The sequence below is a fragment of the Apteryx rowi genome, unplaced genomic scaffold (genome assembly GCF_003343035.1).
Source record: "Apteryx rowi isolate R43461 unplaced genomic scaffold, aptRow1 scaffold_47, whole genome shotgun sequence".
Taxonomy (NCBI): domain Eukaryota; kingdom Metazoa; phylum Chordata; class Aves; order Apterygiformes; family Apterygidae; genus Apteryx; species Apteryx rowi.
Genome location: NW_020450727.1, coordinates 570680 through 593223, shown reverse-complemented (window position 1 = coordinate 593223; position 22544 = coordinate 570680). Strand labels below are relative to the sequence as shown.

The 22544-nt window shown below is 36.8% G+C and overlaps 1 protein-coding gene across 6 annotated transcripts in view; it reads left to right on the top strand.

The window, feature by feature from the left end:
- Positions 1–22544, top strand: part of PSMD14 (proteasome 26S subunit, non-ATPase 14) — a 50032-nt gene that overhangs the window by 696 nt on the left and 26792 nt on the right. For 2 of the 6 annotated variants that reach the window (XM_026078032.1, XM_026078037.1), the window contains exons 2-4: positions 6199–6286; positions 8142–8279; positions 9294–9345. In XM_026078032.1, coding sequence (XP_025933817.1) covers positions 9298–9345 — 48 coding nt within the window. In that variant the 5' untranslated portion in view covers positions 6199–6286; positions 8142–8279; positions 9294–9297. The remainder of the gene's footprint in view (positions 1–6198; positions 6287–8141; positions 8280–9293; positions 9346–22544) is intronic. The other 4 variants (XM_026078034.1, XM_026078035.1, XM_026078033.1 and 1 more) reach the window with 4 other exon arrangements.

Sequence of the window (22544 nt, the reverse complement as noted above, 5' to 3'; positions counted from 1 at the left end):
GGTCTCGGGCCTCTCGGCTCGCGCGCTTGGCCTGCGCGCGGCGGCGGCGCCGGGCCCGCGGGGGGACGTCGCGAGCTGGAGCCCTGCCGCTCCTGGAGCAAAGCGTTGCGGCAGGGGCTGGCAGCGCACGTCTCCGGTTACAGGGCAGGGGGGGCCAGGGTGAAGCACTGGGTGCCGCGGTGTCAGATCCGTGAGGCAGAAGAAATCCTTAATCCCTGTTAGGAAAGCAGTGGAATTAAGTTGAAAATAAGATATAATCAGAAGTAACAGTACTGTTTCTAGCATGCAGCAGACTTCGGTGTTGTTTTTAGAATGAATGTATGTGTTATAGCTGGATACTTGCAAAAAGTTGTCAAATCTGAATGTGTGCTGATGTTATCTTTTGAAGTTTTACTTCTTTCCAGCATACAATAGAAAAATCTAGAAAACATCAAGGAATAAGGTAGCTTTTTTTCCAGTTCTATATAAAAGTATTTAAAAGCTATATATAGCTGAACAGGTATTAGGCAACCTGAAAAATCTGACAGGTTTGTCTTAATCTTGGAAATGTTCTTTCCTCTGTGAGTGCAAAGTGTTCTCTGTGTTTCAGTTATGAGGAATACACTTGTAAGACAATTCTACTAAGAAGAGCGCTCCCTATTAACTTGTGTTATGGAAACAAGGAAAAGATCTTTGTTAAGGAATCCTGAAATTAGCTTGCAAATAAATTATCCCTGAATCATTTAGAGTAACTTCTAATAACAGATTTTGTCAATTGCTTAATGAAAAATCTGTGATGTAACATGCCACACCAGGGATATTCAACTGATATCTATGCTTAAGAAAATGAGAAGTTAGAATATACTTCAAAATAGCAGATTAAGTAATACCAAAATCTGAATTAGCCTGTAAACCTTCTTAGAAATGATTCAGTGACAGGCATTATGGAGTATATACTAATAGTAGCTACAATTATCTCTTGCTCTAGGATAATGGAGGGGTAGTTAGGATGCCCTGAATAATATAAAAACTGCAGAATGTGTAGTAGGGGAGGAGGGAGGCTATGCAAGACTGCTGTGTGTCTGTTCTGCATTCTGCAGATTTCAGAGAAGCTCGTTACTTGTGTACAGCACAAAATCAACATTCATTCTGTGGTGGTGTGCTTTGCTAATGAATCGTCCCTTACCTGGAAGCTTAGGGCAGATGTGCTTAATAGTTTTAGAGTAGTTGGCTTGGATTTGGATCACTTCAATAACACCAGCTCAGCATTGAATGTACTAGACCTATGCTGGTTTGCTGTGCTGCTGGAAACCAGAAAGCAAAGTGGGAGGAACTAACCTGCCTACCTTTTAGGCCAGCTCAAGTGCATTGAGGATCAGGTCTGTACTGTTCAGAAACAATTGGTTTCCAGGTCTGAGCAGGTCATAGAAGCAGAATAGTCGAGTACTTCTGAACTTGCCCTACTGGGCCTTCTATATACATTCATGGCATGGTTGATAGTTAGCTTTAATGAACTGCCACAGATAACTGAGAACTGATTGTAATTCACTTTTTTTCATATGAAATATGTAGTAAGGTAGACTTTTTTTTTTTCTTCCCTGCTCTCACATGTGAAGTCTCTGTTCTGTTGGGAGGTTTTTCTGTCCATTCTGTGTTTGGTGACTTTGCCTACAAGCAGTTTTTGTTCTTTTCTTGGTGAAATGATGCTTCTCTGCATTATGCAATTCCTTAACTAATTCACCTTCATAACTGTTTATCATCACCAGAAAGGTTTCTTGAATTGTATTACAACTGCAGCAGAAACCTTAAACTGCTTTTTTTTTTTTTTAAAGTCTTGGTTAATGAAATAATTAACCCATTTTATGTAGAATAATCCATGTTATGTAGAACTTCTCAAGAGTAGACCTGAAAGTGCGCTTATATAATGCTTTTTATAGTAGTCTCCATACTGTAGTTGGACAAAGTCAGTTAAAAGGTGAAAAGATTTGCTAGAAGTCACTTAATGGACAAATTGCAAAGTTTGGAATGATTTCTTGTCACCTAAGTCTAGCCTGGTACTCTACTTGCTAATAGGACAGTTTTGTAGTCAGTGTCCTTCTCTTCCATATATGTTGAAGCTAATTTTTATTTTTATTTTTGATCCTGACTCAAAAGTTCTCAGCCCAGTAGAACAACTTTTTTCATTGAGGGATTGCATCATGGGCTGTTAATACTAGATAAAAATGGTCTACATAAAACTCTTGTTTCATAGGCAAGGAGATACAGTAACTTAAGATTATGTTTCAAGTTGATTTCAAAGTCTGTGCTGAAACATGTTAAGTGCAAAACACAGTAGCTATGTATTGTGCATAATGCATGCATATAACTCTTCCCTATATTACCTAAGGAAAAATGTTCTCATTATTAAAAGCCAGGATTTAAGTCAGCATTTATGGAGTATGTTGAAAGTTATAACCAGCAACTAAGTGGTGAACCAGAGCTCTCGGAACTGATGTCTCTTACTGTTTATTAGAGCTATCTAATGATAGTAATATTAACAAATGTTAGACATAGGTTTTTTAATTTTTCTGTTTTCAGATCAGTTTTGAGGCACTCTCTGCATACTTACAATGCATTATTAGCACCCACAGAGCTTTTGAGGCCAAGACAATTAAAAAGATCTCAATAATGGGTGTGTGGGGTGGGTGGATGTGTGGTTTTGTTTTGTTTTTCCTCCATCCTGCGACCAAGATCTTTTAGCTAAGGTGTTTCAATCATGGACATATCAAGCAGTGAAGTTGCTTAACAACCTGCCTGCTTTCGTCCTCACCCCCTCTTTTTTTTGGGGGGGGGGGGGCTGTTTGTTTTAAACAATCAGTGACCACATTAACATCAATGGTGAGCCCACGTCATCTAAATCTCGCAGTGCAACAAAATGATCATAACCGGCCTTCTGCAACTTTCTATTATGGAACTTTGTGATAAGTGTAATCACTTCTTTAAAGTTTCACTTTAAATAGAGACTATTAACTCTTCTTTGCAAGCAGAATGAGATGCTATAAAATCTTTTTTTTTGATTTTTGGAGAAAAAGGAGAAGAGATTTGCTGTGAATTTTGTTTGCTTTCTTTTGTGCTTATATTTAAAAAAAAAAAAAGTGTCAGGTAAGTGTAATCAAAACTAGCTTCCTTTCCAGGGGAGATGGAAATGTCTCAGCTATGGGCTACCACTCTGTGCTTCTCCCAGGGAACAGACTAGAGAACAGAACAGGAAGCTGATGTCAAAAAAGAAGTAGAAGCTGTATTCTGGTGCAACTAAGCTGGATGTCTAGTATTCAGTGAGAGAGCTGCCCACAAAATGTAAAGCATTAATGCTGCTTTTTTAACAAGACTTATTGACTGAAAACTGTAAATGTCACAGTAGGATGAACTGAATTATGAATCAGTATTTCTCTTTGAAGTTAAGAAAATCTTAGTAGTTTCTTCTACACTATATAGGTTTTCTCAGTTTGTTATACAAAGAAGTTCTTGCTTTAATTCTGGTTTATCTACAAGAATGTAGTTTTTTTTGTGGGGGACAGTTTTAGTAGTCTTTAGGAATAATGCCCGATGGTTTCGGGGTTGTCAAGCTGTGGTTCATGTTACTCGTCCTTCCACCCTTGGTGTGGCTGCACGTCTTCTCCTCTGCTCTACCCCCCTAAGAGTGTTCCTGCCTCCCCCATGGAGCCAGGTCAGCTGGTGATGAAAGTTTCTGTGTTGTTGAGATTGCTTTAATGTCAGACTGTAAAGTGCAGAGTGATCTGTTTCTTCAGTATGCTTATAGGGTGTGGAGAAAGGGAACGCAGGACCGGTGAGTGTCCAGCTGGCTATACGTGAATAGTGTTGCAGTCCTGTGAAGCCTGCTCGTGAACTGGTTGCAGTTCAGTGGCAGCTAGTGCGAATACAGTTGCCAGCTGTTGTGGTCCTGTCTCCTTTTTTCTGCTAGCTGTAGCACTCATGACCTCTCGTGGATCGTATCCTTGTGCAAAGCTGGCAGAAATCTAGCAACTTTGCTTTTGACTGGTTAGTGGAATCCCACCCCAGCCTTTCAACACTGAGAAACTGTGACTTATTCTTTTTTTCTCCAACTTCCCAGAAAGATTAACACATCCTCCTTTGTTCTTGTACTTCTGTGAGATGAGGTTCAGAACTGTTTCTGTTAAATGACCTTAGTTACTAAAAAAAACCAACCAAACAAAAACACTTTTTGGGCACGTTTAGCTTAAGGCATGTTTGACATGAATTTCTTTTGGAGTCTGGATTAGCTTTGAAGCAGTCAGGTCTTCCAAGACTGCTTTTTCTGTTATGCCAAGACAACTGTTTCTGGGATGCAGTGTGAATACAATCAGAGAGCTGAACAGGGTTAAAAACAACATTTTTGTTAGCCTATCAGTTTACTGTGAGGCTGCACAAATGGCTGTCCTGGCAGTATTGAGAAAGCAGCATCAAGTTGGTAAGCAGCAGCAGCAGCTTCCCCACTGCTCCTTATGTTAACATTGACATTGAAAAAAATGTCTATCAAATCATGGCCACAGATCATTTCGCAGATCTGTTCCAAAACACTGCACTACAAATGATTGAGTGGATGCAACTAGTGGGCAGTGTTCTCAGGGAGAAGGATAACACAACTTTTAACTCCTAAGCCGAATCTAAAGCAGTCTTTCTCAGCTTGAATTCAGGCAAACCTAAAGGCATTTCTGACTTTTCAAGTCATAGCAACTGCTCACTTAAAAACAAACAAGCAGATTAAAAACCCCTCTGTACCTGCAGACTGCTTATCAACTTTGTGCTTGGCTAGGATGATCTACAGCAAAATTCTTCTAAAATAGTAGCAAAGGACCATAGTTTCAGTCTCGAACAGCTTTTTTAAAATTTATTGATTAACTTTAAAATGCTTAAACAGACTGACAGGGATTGTGAAGACATTAAGGTGTTCTAAGTTACCTGAAGTATGAGCCTTAACAGGGAAGGGCTACTGCACCAGCCAAACCATTAGGACAAGAGAATCTCAGTGGAGAAGAGAAGCTGACTGGGAGACTTAGGAGACAAGAATTTGCATGTTCTGGTGCTCCCAGAACTTCTTATTTGTCGTCTTAAGCCTTAAGAAGTGAGTCTCTAAAACATCCCCGATTAACCTGTCAGAAAGCAGTTGGGAGAGCGTGACCTATACTAATTATAAAAACTTAAAGGACTTGGGTGGATTTTCAGATTATGGCTATAGAGACATCTTTTTAAAGTCCTATCTGCTTTGTTAGTCACTCTAATGCACTTTATGATTTCTATTGGCAGTAGGACAAACCCATATAGAGCCTCTAAGGGGTAATGAACTTTTTTCACTTTTAGTGTAAAACATTTTGTTTCCCTTCTGTGTCCCTGGATAAGAATAACTTTTAAATTCTTTCAGTACATCTTCCAACTTCCATGAATCTGCAACATTGCATTAATCTTTACTAAAAAAAAAAATCTAGAAACTGTCATTTGACACTTCACAATTGCTCAAATGTTTGTCTGTTATACTGAGAAATAGCTGTTTAAATACGCACGTTTAAATAATGTGATTTCTTGTTGGTTTGCATTATCAAATTAGTGTAAAAGATACATTTTATTATTTCAGAGTCCTATGCTTGTTACTCCTCTAAAATGCAAAGACTAACTTCTCCTTCAGGAACTTAAAACGGTGCACGTAGATCATTATCTCTGCTATCTTGGGTGCTTTTTTTAATCTACTTATCTTTTATAGTGGAAACAAACGTCTTCTATTGATGAAGCAGAATTCTTTTAATGCTAAGGGTATTTAAAATGTTGACTGTGCTTATGTTTTTTGTAATGCATAGTCTGGATTGGTGTACTACATTGAGCTGAAAAAATCATGACTACTGGGTCTTAGCATCAAATCCTGTTCTGTTTTTATATGGAAAAGATCATTTATAACTGATTAAAAAAAAAATTTTTTTTCCATATAATTCTGAGAAACTTTGAAACTTCTTTGTTATAGATATTTGGGCTTTTGTAGGGCATGGCATGTACAGCTTCCGGGGATTATGTGGTAAAAGCAAAAAATTTGTGTTCTTCTCTGGGCTGTTCTTCAATGGAACATGGTCCTTTGAAAGGTCATCAATTTAACTTTTTTTTTTTTTAACATGCTACTATTTCTAAACTTTATTGTTTTTCCTCCTCTTCCCCTTTTTTTTTTTCTTTCTATAGGAAAGAAACTTACAGACATCGTCTTTATAACCAAAAGGTGGGAGTTGCTGCTGAGTTTGTTCTGGTATCACCTCTAGCTGCGTGCCAGGTTAGAAATGTAGATTTGCTTTATTTGTAAATGCTGAAGTTACTCGGAAATACAGTTATCTTAATTATTCTCTGAAAATTCTGCTCAAGTTGTTTTAAGGTTTACAAAGCATTATTTAGTACAGAGAAGTTAAGGTTGAGGTAATATTTGGGCACAGTGGATTTTAAAAAAATTTTGTTTTTAATATGATTCTCTATCCTAAATTAATTCTTCAGATGTTTATACAAAGTAAACAAATATGTTCAGGCCTAAATATGCTATAACCTACTCAGACAACTTCAGTTACAAATAAGAAAGTAACAGTTGCCAAAATCCTAACCAGAATCAAGCCCCCGAACCAGTGAAATACTTTGCAGTGAAGCTGGAGTTCGTTTGCGGAGGTGTTCCGTCAGGTTCTCGAGACAGTAGCCCAGAGAACATCTTCAGTTCAGTGACTAGGTTATGATAGTTAACTGGGAGGTGTTACATCCCTCTGGTTCTGTAAGAAAATGAGGTTTTGTAGTTCCAAAACCTGGAAAGATATGCTGATTAAAAAAAAAAAGTCTGTGCAACTAATCTGTCTAATCCAGCAAAATGTGCTTATATAAACTATGCACTTGCCTAACTTGCACTTAAACATTTAAAACCTTCTATTGGGTTGGAAACTGGAATAAGTGTTGATGTAAATAACAATATTAATGATCTAGTAATTAATATATTACTCAAATGAAATGTAAAAAGGTAATTTTTTCAGTCATGTTTCTTAAGTGTACATAGATAAAACACATCAGATTACAGAAGGTGCTATAGTTATAGGAAAGACTACTGATATGTCTTATGGTTAGTGGTTTAAGAGACTAGGAATTTCTTAAAATAAGTGTACAGCCAAGAGTTAGACTGATTTAAATCATACTTTTAATAGTTTACTTCAAAGCTACGCTTCAGCTCAGGTTAGTGTCATGAAAGATGACAATGGACAAGTATCTACTATGGAAAGGGGCAAAAAGTGAAACATAGCTGGCATTAACTTTTATTCCCGACTGTTTTACTGACGTTATCAACTATGTGCTTACGTAATAGTTTTAAATAGGAACTTAACCTTTCCGTGCAAATTCTACAACTTGATTGGGAACATACTGTAGTAGGGGATAGAAAAATATATAGACTTTGTGTGTAGCTTTTGCCTGTAATAAAGCAGTTTGGTTTCAGTGGTTTTCTGAAAAGCATAACTATTGACCCCATAATGCCTTTTTAATTCATATAGTGCCAAGGTAGCTTTAGAAAGGTACTTACTGGTACTTCTGGCTGCAATTGTTGGGTTTGCATGTGTTAGAAACATTCTACAAAACCAAGGAAGTGAATCAAATCAAAGTAGTATTTTACTAGTGCACTAAACTAGGAAATTGAAATTAGCTATTAGCATAAGTGATATTGATTCATGTGTCTTAAATATTGTTGTTTGAAATGCATGAAATTGCATATGTGATAAAAGTAGGAGTTAGATCATCTTTTTCTAGTGGTAGGTTCAAATGCTTCCCCTTTGTGTTACTGAGTAGCTTAAAATATTTATTTTAATCTTAAACTAAAAGAAAGCTTATTTAAGTATCTAGCCAGTAAATATATTAACATATTTCAAAAGATGAGTGTCATCTTATCATTCATTCCACATAAAGGATTTTTTTTATTTTTGCAAAGCAAGCTTATTTCTTCAAAATAAGTTCAAAATTTTCTTGTATCTTTGACTTTAAAAGAAAGTTCTTGAATTTGTATTGTTAATGCAATCTGATGTATAATTCTGTTATGTGTAATTTCTGTTTTGAAGATGAGTGTATTTTTGAAATATCATTACTTGCTGTTCTCAATTCCTCTTATAAAGCAAACATACAAGGTGCAAGTTTATGAAGTTCACCTGAACAAGCTTTGTGTTGTACTAAAATCGTGGTGTCAAGATCACTGCTACTTCTGGTACTTCACTTCATATGTTCTGTGTAACAAATAAAATAAGTCAGTAAAAGTAAGTAATTTCTGTAAAACTTGAAAATCAAACGACTTGATTTGTTGAAAACATCTTGAACAAAAGCTATCATATTTTTTTAATCTTATCATTGGGTTTTGTATAAAACGAAGAAATTGGTTGGGACAGAACACTTACTTAGGGATCTGCAATTAAGTATTATATTGCTTTCCAATGAGATAAAGGGAATGAACTGCAAAGAAAAAAAACATAAATTTAATCCGCTGCCGGTGGGACACCTTAACAATAATTCTTCCTCCTGAAGATCACTCCTTTAAAAGTTGCAATATAGGAAAAACTTGCTGCTTTTTCTTTTCTTTTTTTATGAAAGTAACAGGTCAGTTACATTGTTTGGAATGATCTTTTACTAAAGCATCCCACCTGCAACACTGGAAATGTATTAAACGACTGTACTGTCACTAGTGTTCTAACTATATACACATTAAATGTTTACTTTACAGTATTTCTTTTAGTATAATGAGTTCATTAAAAAAAGCTTTTGATGCTAATTCAGAGATTCATAATCTGCTCAGTGTCTTTCACATGTAGTTTTGATGATAACTGACAAGCTGTAAGTTAATTAGCACAGAACTTACTAATGAGGATGCTAAAATCTTTATTTCACATTTTTATTGATGCTTTCTGAACAAATTGGAGTAAACTTGATCATATCTCTAAGTTTCAGGCACTTCCTGAACACAGGTGCTGTTCTTAAGCAACAAAAAAACCCAATTAATTGAATGATAGGAAAGTTTAGAAAAGTATGACAAGAGTGCTTGTCTTCAGAAATGGGGATAACCCAAAACCAAAGCAATAAAACAAGGTCTGTTAATTAGCATGGAAGACAGCTTCTTGAATTAATATGTGGTGTTAATTAACAGGAAGTCTGATGTTGTGTTGTAATTACCACCAATATTTTTGACATACTGAGTGACTGAAGGTGAATTATATAGATAGCAATTTAGTAAACACTTGAGAGCTTGGGAACATTTTCCTTTGTTTCTTTTTTTCTAGAAATATGGATAGACTTCTACGACTTGGAGGAGGTATGCCCGGGCTGGGACAGGTTAGTATATAGCTTGTTATTATCTTCTCTTTACTATTAGTCAATTACTGGAATATTCATTTGCTTATTTTTAGGAATGTACCCTCCCCCCTGCCCCCAAATTTGTAGTAATTGCTGACTCTAGAGATGCCATATAAACATATGCAAATCATTGTTACAACCTGAATGATTTTTGTTACCATGAACTCTTGCATTGGCACTGTGAGCATACAGAATTCCTATAAACCTTTCATTTGATATTTGGATTCAAAAGCACTGGCAATGCAGAATAAAAATTTGAAAATTGGTTCCTGATAAGGATTTTTAGAACATTAAGACTATTCTAAATGATTAAGTATACCCTTTTGCTCCTTCATAAATTATATATTTCAGTTTTTAGATCACATTGTGATGGGCATTGTAGGATACTCAGGTATATGCAAATTCAGGAGATGATTTGGATTTAGATTTCATCATTTGCAGATACCCGTAGCCACCTATTTGTGTGTTTTATGGAATTTTTTTCTGTCTTGTCATCCTCACTTCTTCAACTTTACTCATAGCAGAAAGGCCTCTCTGGCATCTGTCCTGTTCCAGTGCAAAACCTACAGCAAAACCTAGTTCCTCCTGCTAGAGGAATTCTTTTTTTTTTTTTTTTTTTTTTTTGCCAACTGGTGTGGCCAGCAATCTTCAAAAATAAAATCAGGCTAAAATCAAGCTGAACTCGTTATATTGTGTTGCCAGGTTTATCCCTGACTACTATGGGTATAGAAAAAAATTCTAAGGAACTTCTTTGCCTGGGGCCTGTAGGAAGAATTAGTTCCTTAAGAACTCCAGTGGAATTTCCTTTGCTAATCCCTAGCAGTCTTGGTTTGACAAAGTAGTCAGCCTTTCTCTACTTTCCTCATCTACTTCAGGAACTCTGTTCTAAATCTAGAATCCAGACTGTGATTCTTGCAGAGAAATCGGTTTCACTTATCTTAGCCTTAACAGTGTGCATGTGTTTGTCTCTGGAATGCTTGAAAATGCTAAACTCGCAGCTCTGGTTGTGCAGTGTATTTGTGTCCAGTATAATTAGGAAAGGAGTAGTTTAATACTGAAGCATTTGGTGATATATTCTAAGCTGATATACAGCCTCTAGGTGTTTTGCCAAATAAGCTGTAATTTTTTGTGCATTTTTTCTATCCTTTTTATAGCTAAAATTCTATTCACGCTCTCTTAGTGAATCTTCAAGCAGCCCTTAGTTATTTTTAGTTTCACTTTCTTAAACAGTTATTTCTCTTGTTCCTCTGAGCTGCCAGCCTGCTTCATGACTCTTCATTTTTTTTAACATCTGCGCAGTCTAATCACTCAAGCTTTCACTTCTTAGTCCTCTCTGAACTTGACGCATATCAAAGCTGTTTTTTCAAATTTACAGTTAACTCTCTCAGCTGCTTTCTGAATTTCCCAGCTTTAGCTTAAAGCTTGCTGGAAAATTGTAGCAGACAATAGAATATAACATCCAAAAGGAGCTTGATAAACTGCTCTGGCAGCTTTGGCCTGCAAAGCTGCCTCCATATATGTTTAAATATGGAATTGTCTCTTAAGTGAATCAATGAGTGTGTGTCAGGGATTTAAAAACAAAAAAAAAATCTTTATCTCCAGAAAACTGAATTGCTCTCTATGCAAGTTGCTGCTTGCACTGGATAATATCTTGGCTACTTTTGTAGTCCTTTAGTTTATTAAATCAGCAGGAAGGATATTCAAAAAATAATTTTGTGTCCCTAAAATATGGTGTTTCAATGGACCTGCAAAGATTTTTTTTTTGAATATTTATTGATTGAGAGAAAAATCCGGAGTAAATCAGATGGCCTTCAGGTGGAAGAGAGAAGGCAGGTAATCTTTTGGAAATGCTTTGTCCTGCCTCAGAGTACAGAGTAAACCAGGCTGTTACCATCCGGTTACACTAGAATATTTCAAACAATTGTACAAAGCTTTTTTAATCACTGTGTCCCAGTTGCTCTGTCTTTGCAGGTTTTACTTTCAAGGTTGAACACAGGAAAAAAAACACCTGTTGGAGCTGGTCGTTCTTGCTAACATAAGAATTATCTGGGTGTAAAGACTTGTAGGAAGAGAAGCATTTTCATAGTAGTATTACATAATGTGATTAAAGGATTTTCTTTTTCTTTCTTGTAGCTAGGAGTTTGCTTAGTAAGAGGACTGCTGCCCTGGACTTAGCAATGAGGTCCATTAGTAGCCCGTTTAATTTGCTTTGCAACTAATGTTCAGGAAGTAGCAGATGATGGTTAAGCACAGTTCAGTTCCTCCTCTGTCATGGGCTTTTCTCGTTGACTTGCCTCAGCGTCTTCAACAGCACTCGCTTCTCTCCTTCCCCTTGCCACGCCACCTGTTTCAGTTACAATTCTGTTTCTTACTCCTTTATTTCCGAACTTGTATATGCTGTCCCTGCTGCTCTTTGGAAGTCTGTTTTTACAACCCTCTCCAAGTCTTCTGTACTCAGGAACTGCTTTCCCTGCATTCACAGTTCTTATCTTGTCGTATCGTTTGCTCCTTCAGCATATCACTGCGAGAGGCTAATTTGCTTTCAGTGTTAATCTGCCCAGAGGTGGTCAGAGCAAAACCCCCGTCTCCAGTACGGCTGGTAACAAATGCTTGAGGGAGACCATGCATGCCCTCATTCTTACACTGATACTTCAGTGATAAAACTTTCCTTCCAGTGCTTGTGCCTTAACTTTCTTGAGCCATTTCCTTTGTTTATTAGCCTTTGATGGGCAAAGGACTGTTTTCGTGGGGGGTTGAGGAGGAGGAAGAGAATCTGATTGCTCTTAGGACTTGCATAAACAACAGTGTTTTGTAGCAGTAAGCTTGGTGGTTAACTTTGTGTTCTTTGTATGAGAAGGTACCTTTGTTTGTTTTGAACTTCGTACTGTAAATTAGACCTTTGAAACAGTGCTTCGTGCATAAATTGCTTACATCTGAGATGCCTGATGTCTTAGGCTTTTGAATTTCTGCTCAGAAGAATAAATGATGGATGCTTTATAAAAAAGTAATGAGGGAAACAGTTAAAGTGTGAAAGTATTGTAGTGTCCCAAACAAAATGCTGCTTATTCCATTAATTTTCCTTCTGTAGTTCATGGGAGTTCTTATTTTGGAAATGACTTTTTTTTTCTTTCCATTGCAGTCTCTGCTCCTCTTTCTTCCCTCTCCCCTCTGTTGTCACATCACTTTCTGCATTATCCTCCCTTTCCTGGTTCATTCTTTTCCATCTCTGTGTTCGCCCCCCTGGAATACTGCCTATCAGAGTTTCACTGGTGTTCATTTTGCATTGTACATTAGCTGCAGACAAATTAACAGGCTTTGTGGGGTACGTAAAAGCATTCTTCTTATGCAGCAGGCAGGAATTTGGAGCAGCACTCCTCTTCATTTTGTGCACAGTTGCTGAACTATTGTTTGCTAGTGAAATCAGTTCTACATATGCCTCTGTTTGGCAACCCTACTGGATACTATTTCAGAGCACAATGAGTGAATTAAGTAAGAATTTTTAGCAGACAGACCTGCCTTTCCTCAACGTTTTCAGAACAGTAACCCAAGCCATATAAACGCTTATCTGTGCTAACACATCCATCTCTCTGTCCAGATGTGATAGGAAACAGTGAAATATTTTTTTTTAAATTGTTGTTAAAATAATTTTCATTTCTTGGATTTTCTAAAAATGTTAGCTTTGACTTTCCTGTCAGTGAAAACAACTGTTCCAGTGCAATAAAAAGAAAGGAAAACTAGTTTTGTACTTCTGAATTAACATATTTGATTGGGGGAGGGGGGAAGAAAGGGGGGAAAGTTACAAATGGGAGGGGGGCAGGGGGAGAGAGAGAGGTGACCTATGTCTTATAAGGAATGTTTACACCTTGACTTGGAATATAGAAAATAGAAGTGCAGATCGCTATTTTATTTGAATAATGGACTTGCCAATTAGCCATCAAGTGCTTCCATCTGTGAAATAGTTGATCAGATGGGTTAGCTGGGATGTTTCCAGATTAGGGCATTATAAATGGCACTTGAAAACTGTCACTTTGATTATGAGGTTTCAAGCATTGCACTGCTTGATGCTGTGGAACCTTTCGCTCATATTATCATGGTTTTTTAGAACATACTGATCCCATTTACTAAATCTATGGCACCGTGGGAACTTGGGAGACCTGCCACTGATCTAAAGTTCTGCTTAATCTGCTGATCTAGCCAGGATGGTGATTAGAAAAGAGCACCAGTCATTTGGTTTTCTGAGGGGGCTTCAGAATAAGAGCTAGTCATCTGGAAGGTACAGGAGGATCAGGCTCAGTGTAGATCATTCCCAAGTAACAATTAAATGCAAGTTTCCTTCAGTTTCTTCATTAGTGTAAACTGATGAGACTCTTGAAGTAAATGGCATGTTCTAGCTGGCTAATCTGCAGACAATTCCCTATGTAATAAAACACCTTTATAAAAAATTGTTTTGGTTAATTGGTTCTTGAAATAGGATGGCTTTAGTTTGGAGGGTGTAAATATGTTTTTGAATGCTATTGTCTTTAATGTAATGAAGTGTATTTTCCTTTGGAAAGTTGTGGAGTGGTTCTTGTAGGTTTTGGTACCTGTTGCACTTCCATGACCTCCTTTCCTGTATCTCCTGGATATACCTCGTACACTTCACATGCTTGAATTATCTTGATACACTGTTCTCTACTTCCCATACATACTTCAAGCTTCAAATACTCCCTTTGAGATCATTCTACAAGAGGAATAAATGTGAACTATAGCTCTTAAAATTATGCATTGTTACTCTGTTGTTGCTTCTGTGACACTTTTCACCAAAGTTCTCAAGTACTAGGGAGGTTAGTTTTTCAAAATATCTAATATAACCCCTCTGTAGATGAGAAAACTTGCCCAAGTTGCATATCTAGTTTATTTCAATACTATTTTTTTTGCCCCAGAAGTTATCAACCCATTTAAAGAGTAGAAATATCATTCATCCATTAAAAACCACCCTACATCCCATTCCTGTCAAAAATGCAGAAAACTTCAAAATCAGTCATCTATGTTATCTCTTATAGAAAGTCTCAGCCACAGCTTATATGCCCAAATTGATGTTTTTGTTTTAGGAAAAAAATCTTAGTGAGATACACTATTCCATTCATTGACTGGAATGAGTATCTTATTGTGATGCTTAGTGTTTTAATACAGGAAAGTTAAATGGAAAGTTGGACATCAGATTTGAGGTACCAGTGCGGCCATGTTCTGCTGCTCTCATTGGAAGAGATGACAGCTCCATGGATAGTGTACGCTTATTTGGAAGTTGTTTGGGGTTGCTAAAGATGGATATAGTTTTCCTAGGCTTGGCAATCAACCTTCTTCTAAGCACAGTTGAGTGATTGTATCATGATTTATCTCCAAATGTGCTAATGGGAGAAGGGGGAAAATGTACTAGAATCTGTTTAGGAAACAGTCATATAACTGCCTAAGCTGTTGGGTACTTACCACAAAAAAAGCACACATATGAGTATGAAAGTTGCCTTAAAGTGGGATAGGCTGCACCACACATCGATAATGTACAAACATAAAACTAAAAATAACAAAGCTAGTGGGTTGTGCCTGAACATTATCAGCTTCCTGTGATCTACTGTAAACTCTGGAGACCATTTTTAGCTGCCTCCTGTTGGCCTCAGGTTCTAAACTTGCTTATTTCTAATAATTAGGCAATTAGCTTCTGTCTCTTCGATTTAATTGCCAGTGTAGTCCAGCCAACTTTCCCCAGAAGAGACAAAGGAGCTTGGACAAGGAAATGAGTGCTGCCATAATGAGAGAGAAGGGGGGAAATCATCTTTAATCAGTCATCTTTGCATCTTTTGCATTATACTTGTTCGCTTGTAACATTCCTTTCTGCAAGCAGGAAACAACTCCTTTACGGTTACCAGTCTCATTTCTTTTTCTTAGAAATTGTTTCTTCTTCCTGAAATCCCATGCTATTGATTATGAAGTTGGAGTGCTACTATGTAGCGCCTTTGAACGCTGGCTTCTGCTCTCTTCCTGCAGTCTAGAAGGGTTGTCTTCAGATTCTCCTAGAACCATACATTTCAAATGTCCATTTGTAATCCCCCCCCCCAATACAAGCAACTTACCTTTCTCTTTTTTTTTCCCACTGAGTCTCCCAGCTAACCTGCTTGTGTCCAGAGTATCAATTCTTCACAACAGAAAGCATGTATACATGGAGAAATCAGTATATTCTTTTTAACTGCACTGCTGCATGAAGTGTGCTGTAGGGTGACCTTAGATGATGCCCACTGAGGGCTACTTTGCGTGGCAGAATTGTCTAGAATAAGGTAGTTAAATCTGAACTAGAGCACAACTTCTGGATATAGACAAAATGAGTCATGTTTCTTTATCCGCTTTGAGGCTCTTATTTCTAAATCCTGATACTGTGTGCAACATTGATAGGAGGAGATAACAGGTTAGATTTGGCTTTATTCTGGAGCAGAACCAACTTTTGCTGCTTTCTTTGGTGGGGGGGAAGTTCAGTAGTTTGAGGCTGATGACTGAGAATTCTTTTCAAAAATACTTATAACACTGCTAAGGATTTGTTTTGTGTCTCTGTTGTAATAGCTTTTTGCTAACCATGACGTTTTCTTATGTTTGATATTGGGAAGTATTAACTGCATTGATGCCGCATACCTTCACTTGATTTTTGCGGTGTCTCAATGATCTCTTACATTGTGTTGGGGTGGAGGGAGGGGAAACACCAGGCCCAGGAAGGATTACACTTAAGTGGCCATGTCACGTAACAGTTGTGTTGGGCACATTACAGAAAGTCTAAGTATTGCAAATTGCTTCAAAGTGATATATGTAAACTGAATTTGTATCGTGAATACATTTTAATATTGGGCAATAAGCTGTTTGTAATAAAATGTTTAGCAAACTGGAGTGGCTGACTGTTTTTAAGGTAGATTGCACCAAGATTGTGTTTAAGCTTATTTGATCTCAAAATAATTGAGTTAGTATCAAATCATCTAAATCCTGTTAAAACCTTGCATCCTATAGAGTTTAGTTCCTACTAAAAGCACATGAAGCAAAAATTTAAATTATGATCAAGAAGAAATAGTGTGTGGGGAGGGAAAGAGGGGGCAGTGTGTGTGTATATATATATTTTTTCTTCTTTAGCAAGCCTTGAGCCTCAGTCTGCAGGCTGGATTTCTATAAAATATTAGGTAATAGGAGTGATTTTTTTTGTAAAAGGACTATTAAAATTTTGACAATTGTGGGCAATTAGCTGAGCAAAACACATTGCACTCTGAAGGTATATGGGAAATCTCTTCATATGCCCATGTAAATGGGTTATTATACTTCTTCCATGAAACTGTTACTAATACAGGAGAGATTACTGTCAGAAAAGGAGATTTTTGTGCTCTAATTAAAAACTTCTGAAGGGCTGGGCTAGAAACCTGAGCCAAATAATTTTATTGGCAGCTCTTTGTAATAAAAAATCTGACTAGGTTCTGTCTCTGGAGTTTCCCAGTGTGCTAGAGGGTTTTTTTTTGTTTAAAGTTCTGCACACGTGCGCGCGCGCATGTGTGCATGCACGCATGCAGCAGCATGCGGTTAGTACGCTGCACTGAAGAGCTGTTAAGAAACTGGCTATCCCAGCCCGGTTAACCAAGGGCTCAGAGCTGCCTAAAGTTCTCTGGTGAAGAATTTTGATTTATGAAGAGGAGGGAGATGTTGTTATTGCTGTTTAGAGTTTTGCCCAAATGCGTACCTGAATAGACTCCTTAGGAGACAGGATTTTGTAAAATGTACTGAGAGATAGGCAGTTTTTCTTACCCTGATTGTTAGATTTTTTTTCCCCCCACAAAGATATTTTTAATTTAAAAAAGCAGTTGATACCATAATATTTCCTGAGTATCCCTGCTCCATTTTGGAGATCATACACTGTCTATGAGATTAAACATATTACTGTAATTTTTCTGACATATGGTGTAACAAGACAATGTGATCCGTTCAGAAATCTAGGCTGTTTGTTGAGACTTATGGTATTTTGTGGTCTGTTATGTATGCTTGATTATAATTGGTATAAAAATGGGTCTAAGCATACAAACTGTTTAGACACTATGCTTGCTTCAAAATGTAATCCTGTTGATGTCAAACTAACTGTAAAATTATGTGTGTACTAGCTTGAAAACTACAATTTTCCAATTCTTACTAATTAATGTGTGATTCACAGTGCAAACTAATATGCTTATTTTTCCCCTTTTATGAATTCTCTCTGAATTTCTTTTTTTTTTTTTCCTGAATTATGTTCAGTCATGACAAAACAAATGATGGGTTAACTTGCTGTAGTACAGAATACAAAATACATGGCTTCTGATATTTGGTATTATAGTGTTAGTAAAACCATTGAAATTTGGAAATAGGGCTTACTCCATTTGTCACTTCCAGTGATTTAATACAAGCTGATATTTATTCTGTGTGTTGTCTCATTTACTACAGCAAAAGTTGCATCCGTAACCATAATTTTAGGTTAAATAGTGTGGAAAAAGGACTGTGCTATTCAAGAAATCTTAGAATCTTTAGGTGAGTTTGTTATACAATTTACCTACAAAGGGTGAGTAGAGAAGAGCAATAGTACTCAGATGAACTTTTAAAATTAGTCTTTTATTTCTATTACCTCTGTCTTCTCTGCACATTTGATCAGGTTTCCGTGTCCTCTCTGTATTCTGTAATGTTCTTTCACACTTTCCAAGCTATACACAATTGGATTTACCTCTACGAAACAATGTTTCTAAGCTCATTTTAAGCTCTCGATCTTCTATGCATGCTTTAATATGCTAAGTTATTATTTGACAATGGTTGTCACTGCATATATACCCTAGTCACCTCTTCTCCCCCCCCCCCCCCCCCCCCCCCCCCAGACACACACACGCAAACACACACAATAAATTTGATGATTGTCTAGAAAACTTGTTTTGGATGAGGTGGGGGAAGGGGAGTGAAGAGAAGGGGAAAAAATACTTTTTTTCATTCAGAAGTAATGCAAGTTTTTCTGCTTTTGGTTTTTTGTTGTTGTTGTTGTTAATCTTTCTCAATTGTCTTTTGGTATAACAGCTGAAAATACGTACTGAAAGGGTTAAGTCGGCATGAAAGAATTCATTTCCACTTTAATGACCTAGCCTTGCTGGGTTAGGACGATGGGGAACATGCTTCTGACTTGTACTCCTATTGCCAATTAACACCTCCTATAACAGGTTGCATCAGCTAGTCATTGAAGCAGAGGCAGTCGAAATAGTTTACATGCAGCTTGTTTTTCACACTAGTTGTTTAATACTCACAAAATTAAACTATTAAAAGGTTCTTTCTTACCTTACTGGGAAAGAAATAAACACTATAGCGGTCAGTGTTGCCTGTGTGCTATGTTCATGTTTAAATTATTCCAATTGCAAAAAGAAAAAAATGATGTAATGGTTGTATCAGTTCCTCTATTTTACACAGAAATATGTTGTTGGAAACAATAATGACAAGATTTGCTCTAGAGCACTTCAGTTCATTGCTTTTTTTTTTATTAACGGCTGCCCTTGTAAAGTCTGTTTTCTTTGTTGAAACAGCTATGCTAGCAGATCTTTCAAAATCTTTTGTTCTATTAGTGTGACAATAGAGCAGTATTTAAGTTTAAATCATACAAGAGAAAGTGTCTTGATTTGGAATATTTCACAGTTGCTGGTATAATTAATTGAGTCCACTCTTATACATATTTAAATGTAAAAGAGTACAAATAAAGAGCAGTGCTCTAAAATGACACTTTAGTTCACATTTTATCAGCAGGTATTTTAATAACACAATAAAATTGGTTAAATAATTGATACCAGTTCACACTAAGAGAAAGGTGGGGTAATATACCTAAAAGTGTTAACAAATTTGCTAAAAGGCCTGAGTAGGTAACACTTCAAGGCGTTAGTTTTTATGCTGTTAGAATGGCAAATGCCTTTAACACTTCGTCAACAAGGGCTGCCCAAGTAAAGGGCTGCTTTTTATATTGAATCATCTTTTTAACTGCCTGAAACAAAAATGGTATCTTGCATAACTTAATTTTACATTTTAATCTTTTGTTCATAACTTGAATGTGATTCTTTTTCCATTACAAATCTCATTGAAAACATTCTTAAACAGAAAGGAAAATAATAGATAAAATTAAGATAGCACCATTAACATTTTGTCTGTTATTATTACAAATTTTACCAATTTTCTTTTTAATGAAATAAGGATTCTGCCATTATATCCCAAAACAAACCAGAGTTTTGCCAGGTTTCACAAGATGACTGGCTCTCAGGCATGTCATATCACTGACTGACAACATGTGTAGTTGATCTAAAAGAAACACCCTCCTTCAATAAGGAGCATAGTACGATATTTGACTGCATTCTCACTATGTCTTTGGATGGTGAGATATTTTTAAAACAGGTTTTTGAATTATAATCATAACTTTATTCAGCTTATATAGGAATGATTGGGGAAAAGAATGCTCCTTGTAGTTTGTAAATCCCATCTCTTTCCAGTTCCCCAAGAAATTATTCAATAAAGCTGTGGGCAGGCAAGAAGGAGGTAGCATTTGCTATTTGGTTTTAAGATGGAAAATCTTGCCCAACTCTAGATGATGGGAAACCTATCTGAATACCATAATGAAACCAGTACTACTAGCAGATCTCTTGCCCTATAGGTGTAAATGCTTTCCTGTTTAGGTTTCTGACACCAGCTAATTTAATTTGGTCCTCTGCTCCATAAGGATGGTGCTCCTGTGTTAAAGTTGGCAGGCAGTAAAGTTTATGAACAGTGATAATAGCGCATGCTGTGGAGGGTCAGTATAAAATACTGAGAGATTAGCTAGTAAAGTCCGTTTCTTCCCCTTTCCATCACAAAAGTGCATAAACTTCTGTGGAAGAGTGTAGCAGAAATATGCCAAAGACATCTCAAAACGTATAACACATAGATGGAACAGCTCCCATGTACTGTGTAACTAGTGTAGAGGAACTATGGCTGTTATTCCAGCATTGTATTAGAATAGCAGCTGTTTGTGGAAAAGGAAGTGGTCCTACACAGCAGAAACTGGTTCCTGTTTCCAAATGTCTGTTCAGAGGTATTTTTTTCCAGATTAAATCATCTATGCCTAAGTAAGCTATCTGAAAGACCCAAGCTTCATTTTCTTATCTTTATCTATTAAATCTTTAGAAGTTTTAGGTTAAGAACTTAATAAACCTTGGCATTATCATTTTGTATAAGAAGACAGGTACAAATGCAGTATTTTTGGTGTCATCTTTGACAGAAAAATTAGAATTAAATAAAAAACCTTATGAAGGTAGGTTATAGAGAAATTTTAACCTATATATCCTTTCTTATCCTTTCATATCCAAAATTCCCCAATCAATACATCACATTGTCTTCAGAAGACTTTTGAGTTTATTTTAATCTATATTCAAAGCAAGGGAAGGAACCTTAACATGAAAATTAATACACGTGTCATTTGATGCAAGTTGTGAACACAGGTGTCCAGGTATGGGRGAGAGACATGATAAATCCCCCAGCTGAAGGAAGGGTGTCCATGGGATCTACCATCTTCCCAGGCATCAGAGAATCCATGCAGGAGATCCTATTTAAATGCCCTAATCTGTGGAATTAACTTCAATTCAAGATCCTGATTTTTGAGAAGCCAGTTTCAATCAAGTGTGAACATTAATCTTTAAGAAATCACAAAACTCCTTGTGCTAGGCTTTGTGTGTGTGTGTGTGCTATTCTTTATTAAAAAAAAAAATAGTGAACAGTGAAATTGGATGCTTGCAGTGAAATGGTAGAGAAAATCTGCAACAAATGTAGGATATGTGTATGGTGATGTCACAGCATGGATGTAACAGTTCTTCCTAAAACTCTACCGAGGTTATTGTAGTTGTACTTTTCCACTCACTTCTGACCCCCTTTGATCTAAAAGGGATAGAAAATTGGAAAAGAAGAGAACTTGATGTATGTAGAAGGGGTTTGTTGTCACTGATACATTCTTTCAAAATAAAAAAATTCTCTGCTTTTCTTTCAGTGATTAAATGGAAATACAAGTCTTCATGCTTCCTGAAGTATTAAGACTTCTACATGAAAAAAGATAACTCTAGAATAGACTTACAGTAGGTGAAATACAGTTAAAGAAATAAAATTGTATATTTGTGAAGGAAAACCATAATATCAGAAAAAGATTGGGCATTTGAGGCTTCATCAGACAGACAGTTTGGTTGTAGTAAATTTGCAGTAAGTGGTTGGAGTGTCCTACACATCAAGTTCTGTGAAATGTTCTGATTAACTGCTCCTAAATTTTTCATCGCAAGTATTGCGGAGGAGCTCCTCCACTGGAGCATCTCTCAGTGGTGGGCTAGGGGTAGTCAGGCAAATGCTCCTTGAGGAGGGGGAATTGATTAAGGATGGACCTTTGGGGAGTATGTCGTAGGAGGTGGAATGTAAACCTGCTGAAAGATTGCTGATGGAAAGGCCAAAGTAATAGAACAATTGGCAGTGAATAGTTTGGGTTTGTTTTTTTTCCCGTATTTTATTAAAGGGGGGGGAGAACAAAATATCAAGAGGAGATGGTCGTCAATATCAAAGTTAGAAATAAGGGCTAAAGGTTTTAGGAAGCAGTTGTGGTTGACAGTTATATATGCAGAATCACGTGTGTGGGTTTCAGAATATAAAAGATTTGGTTTCAAACCTCTGGAGCTAAAAGAGCAGCAATTCACTGATATTGAAAGAAATACCCTGAATTTTCTTACAGTCTTTAAAGCATTCTGTAGAACACCACACTAGATAGTGTTGTTCTGTGTTCAAGACGAAGTGTATATAAAGTGAAATTATTAAAGGCAGTGCTAATTACTTAAATTCTTGTTTTTATCTTCTGGCTCTACGGCTTGTGTTGACCACTGTCTTGTGCGTGTTTCCATGTCGAGGCATGTTGTATTGAATTCTGCAACTTTTTTCACTGTAGGTGAAAAATCAAGAATTTACTCAGAGAAGCTTTCTTGCTTGTTTGCCCAGATTTGCTTATAATTGTGGAATCAAAGTTCTAAATCTACAAAATGGCATAAAGGCACCTCTGGGTTTTTCCCCTTTTACTTAATGTGGGCTACCTTTCTTTACCGTGCTCCAGAGTTGCTTTGTAGCCATTCTAAGTTGGT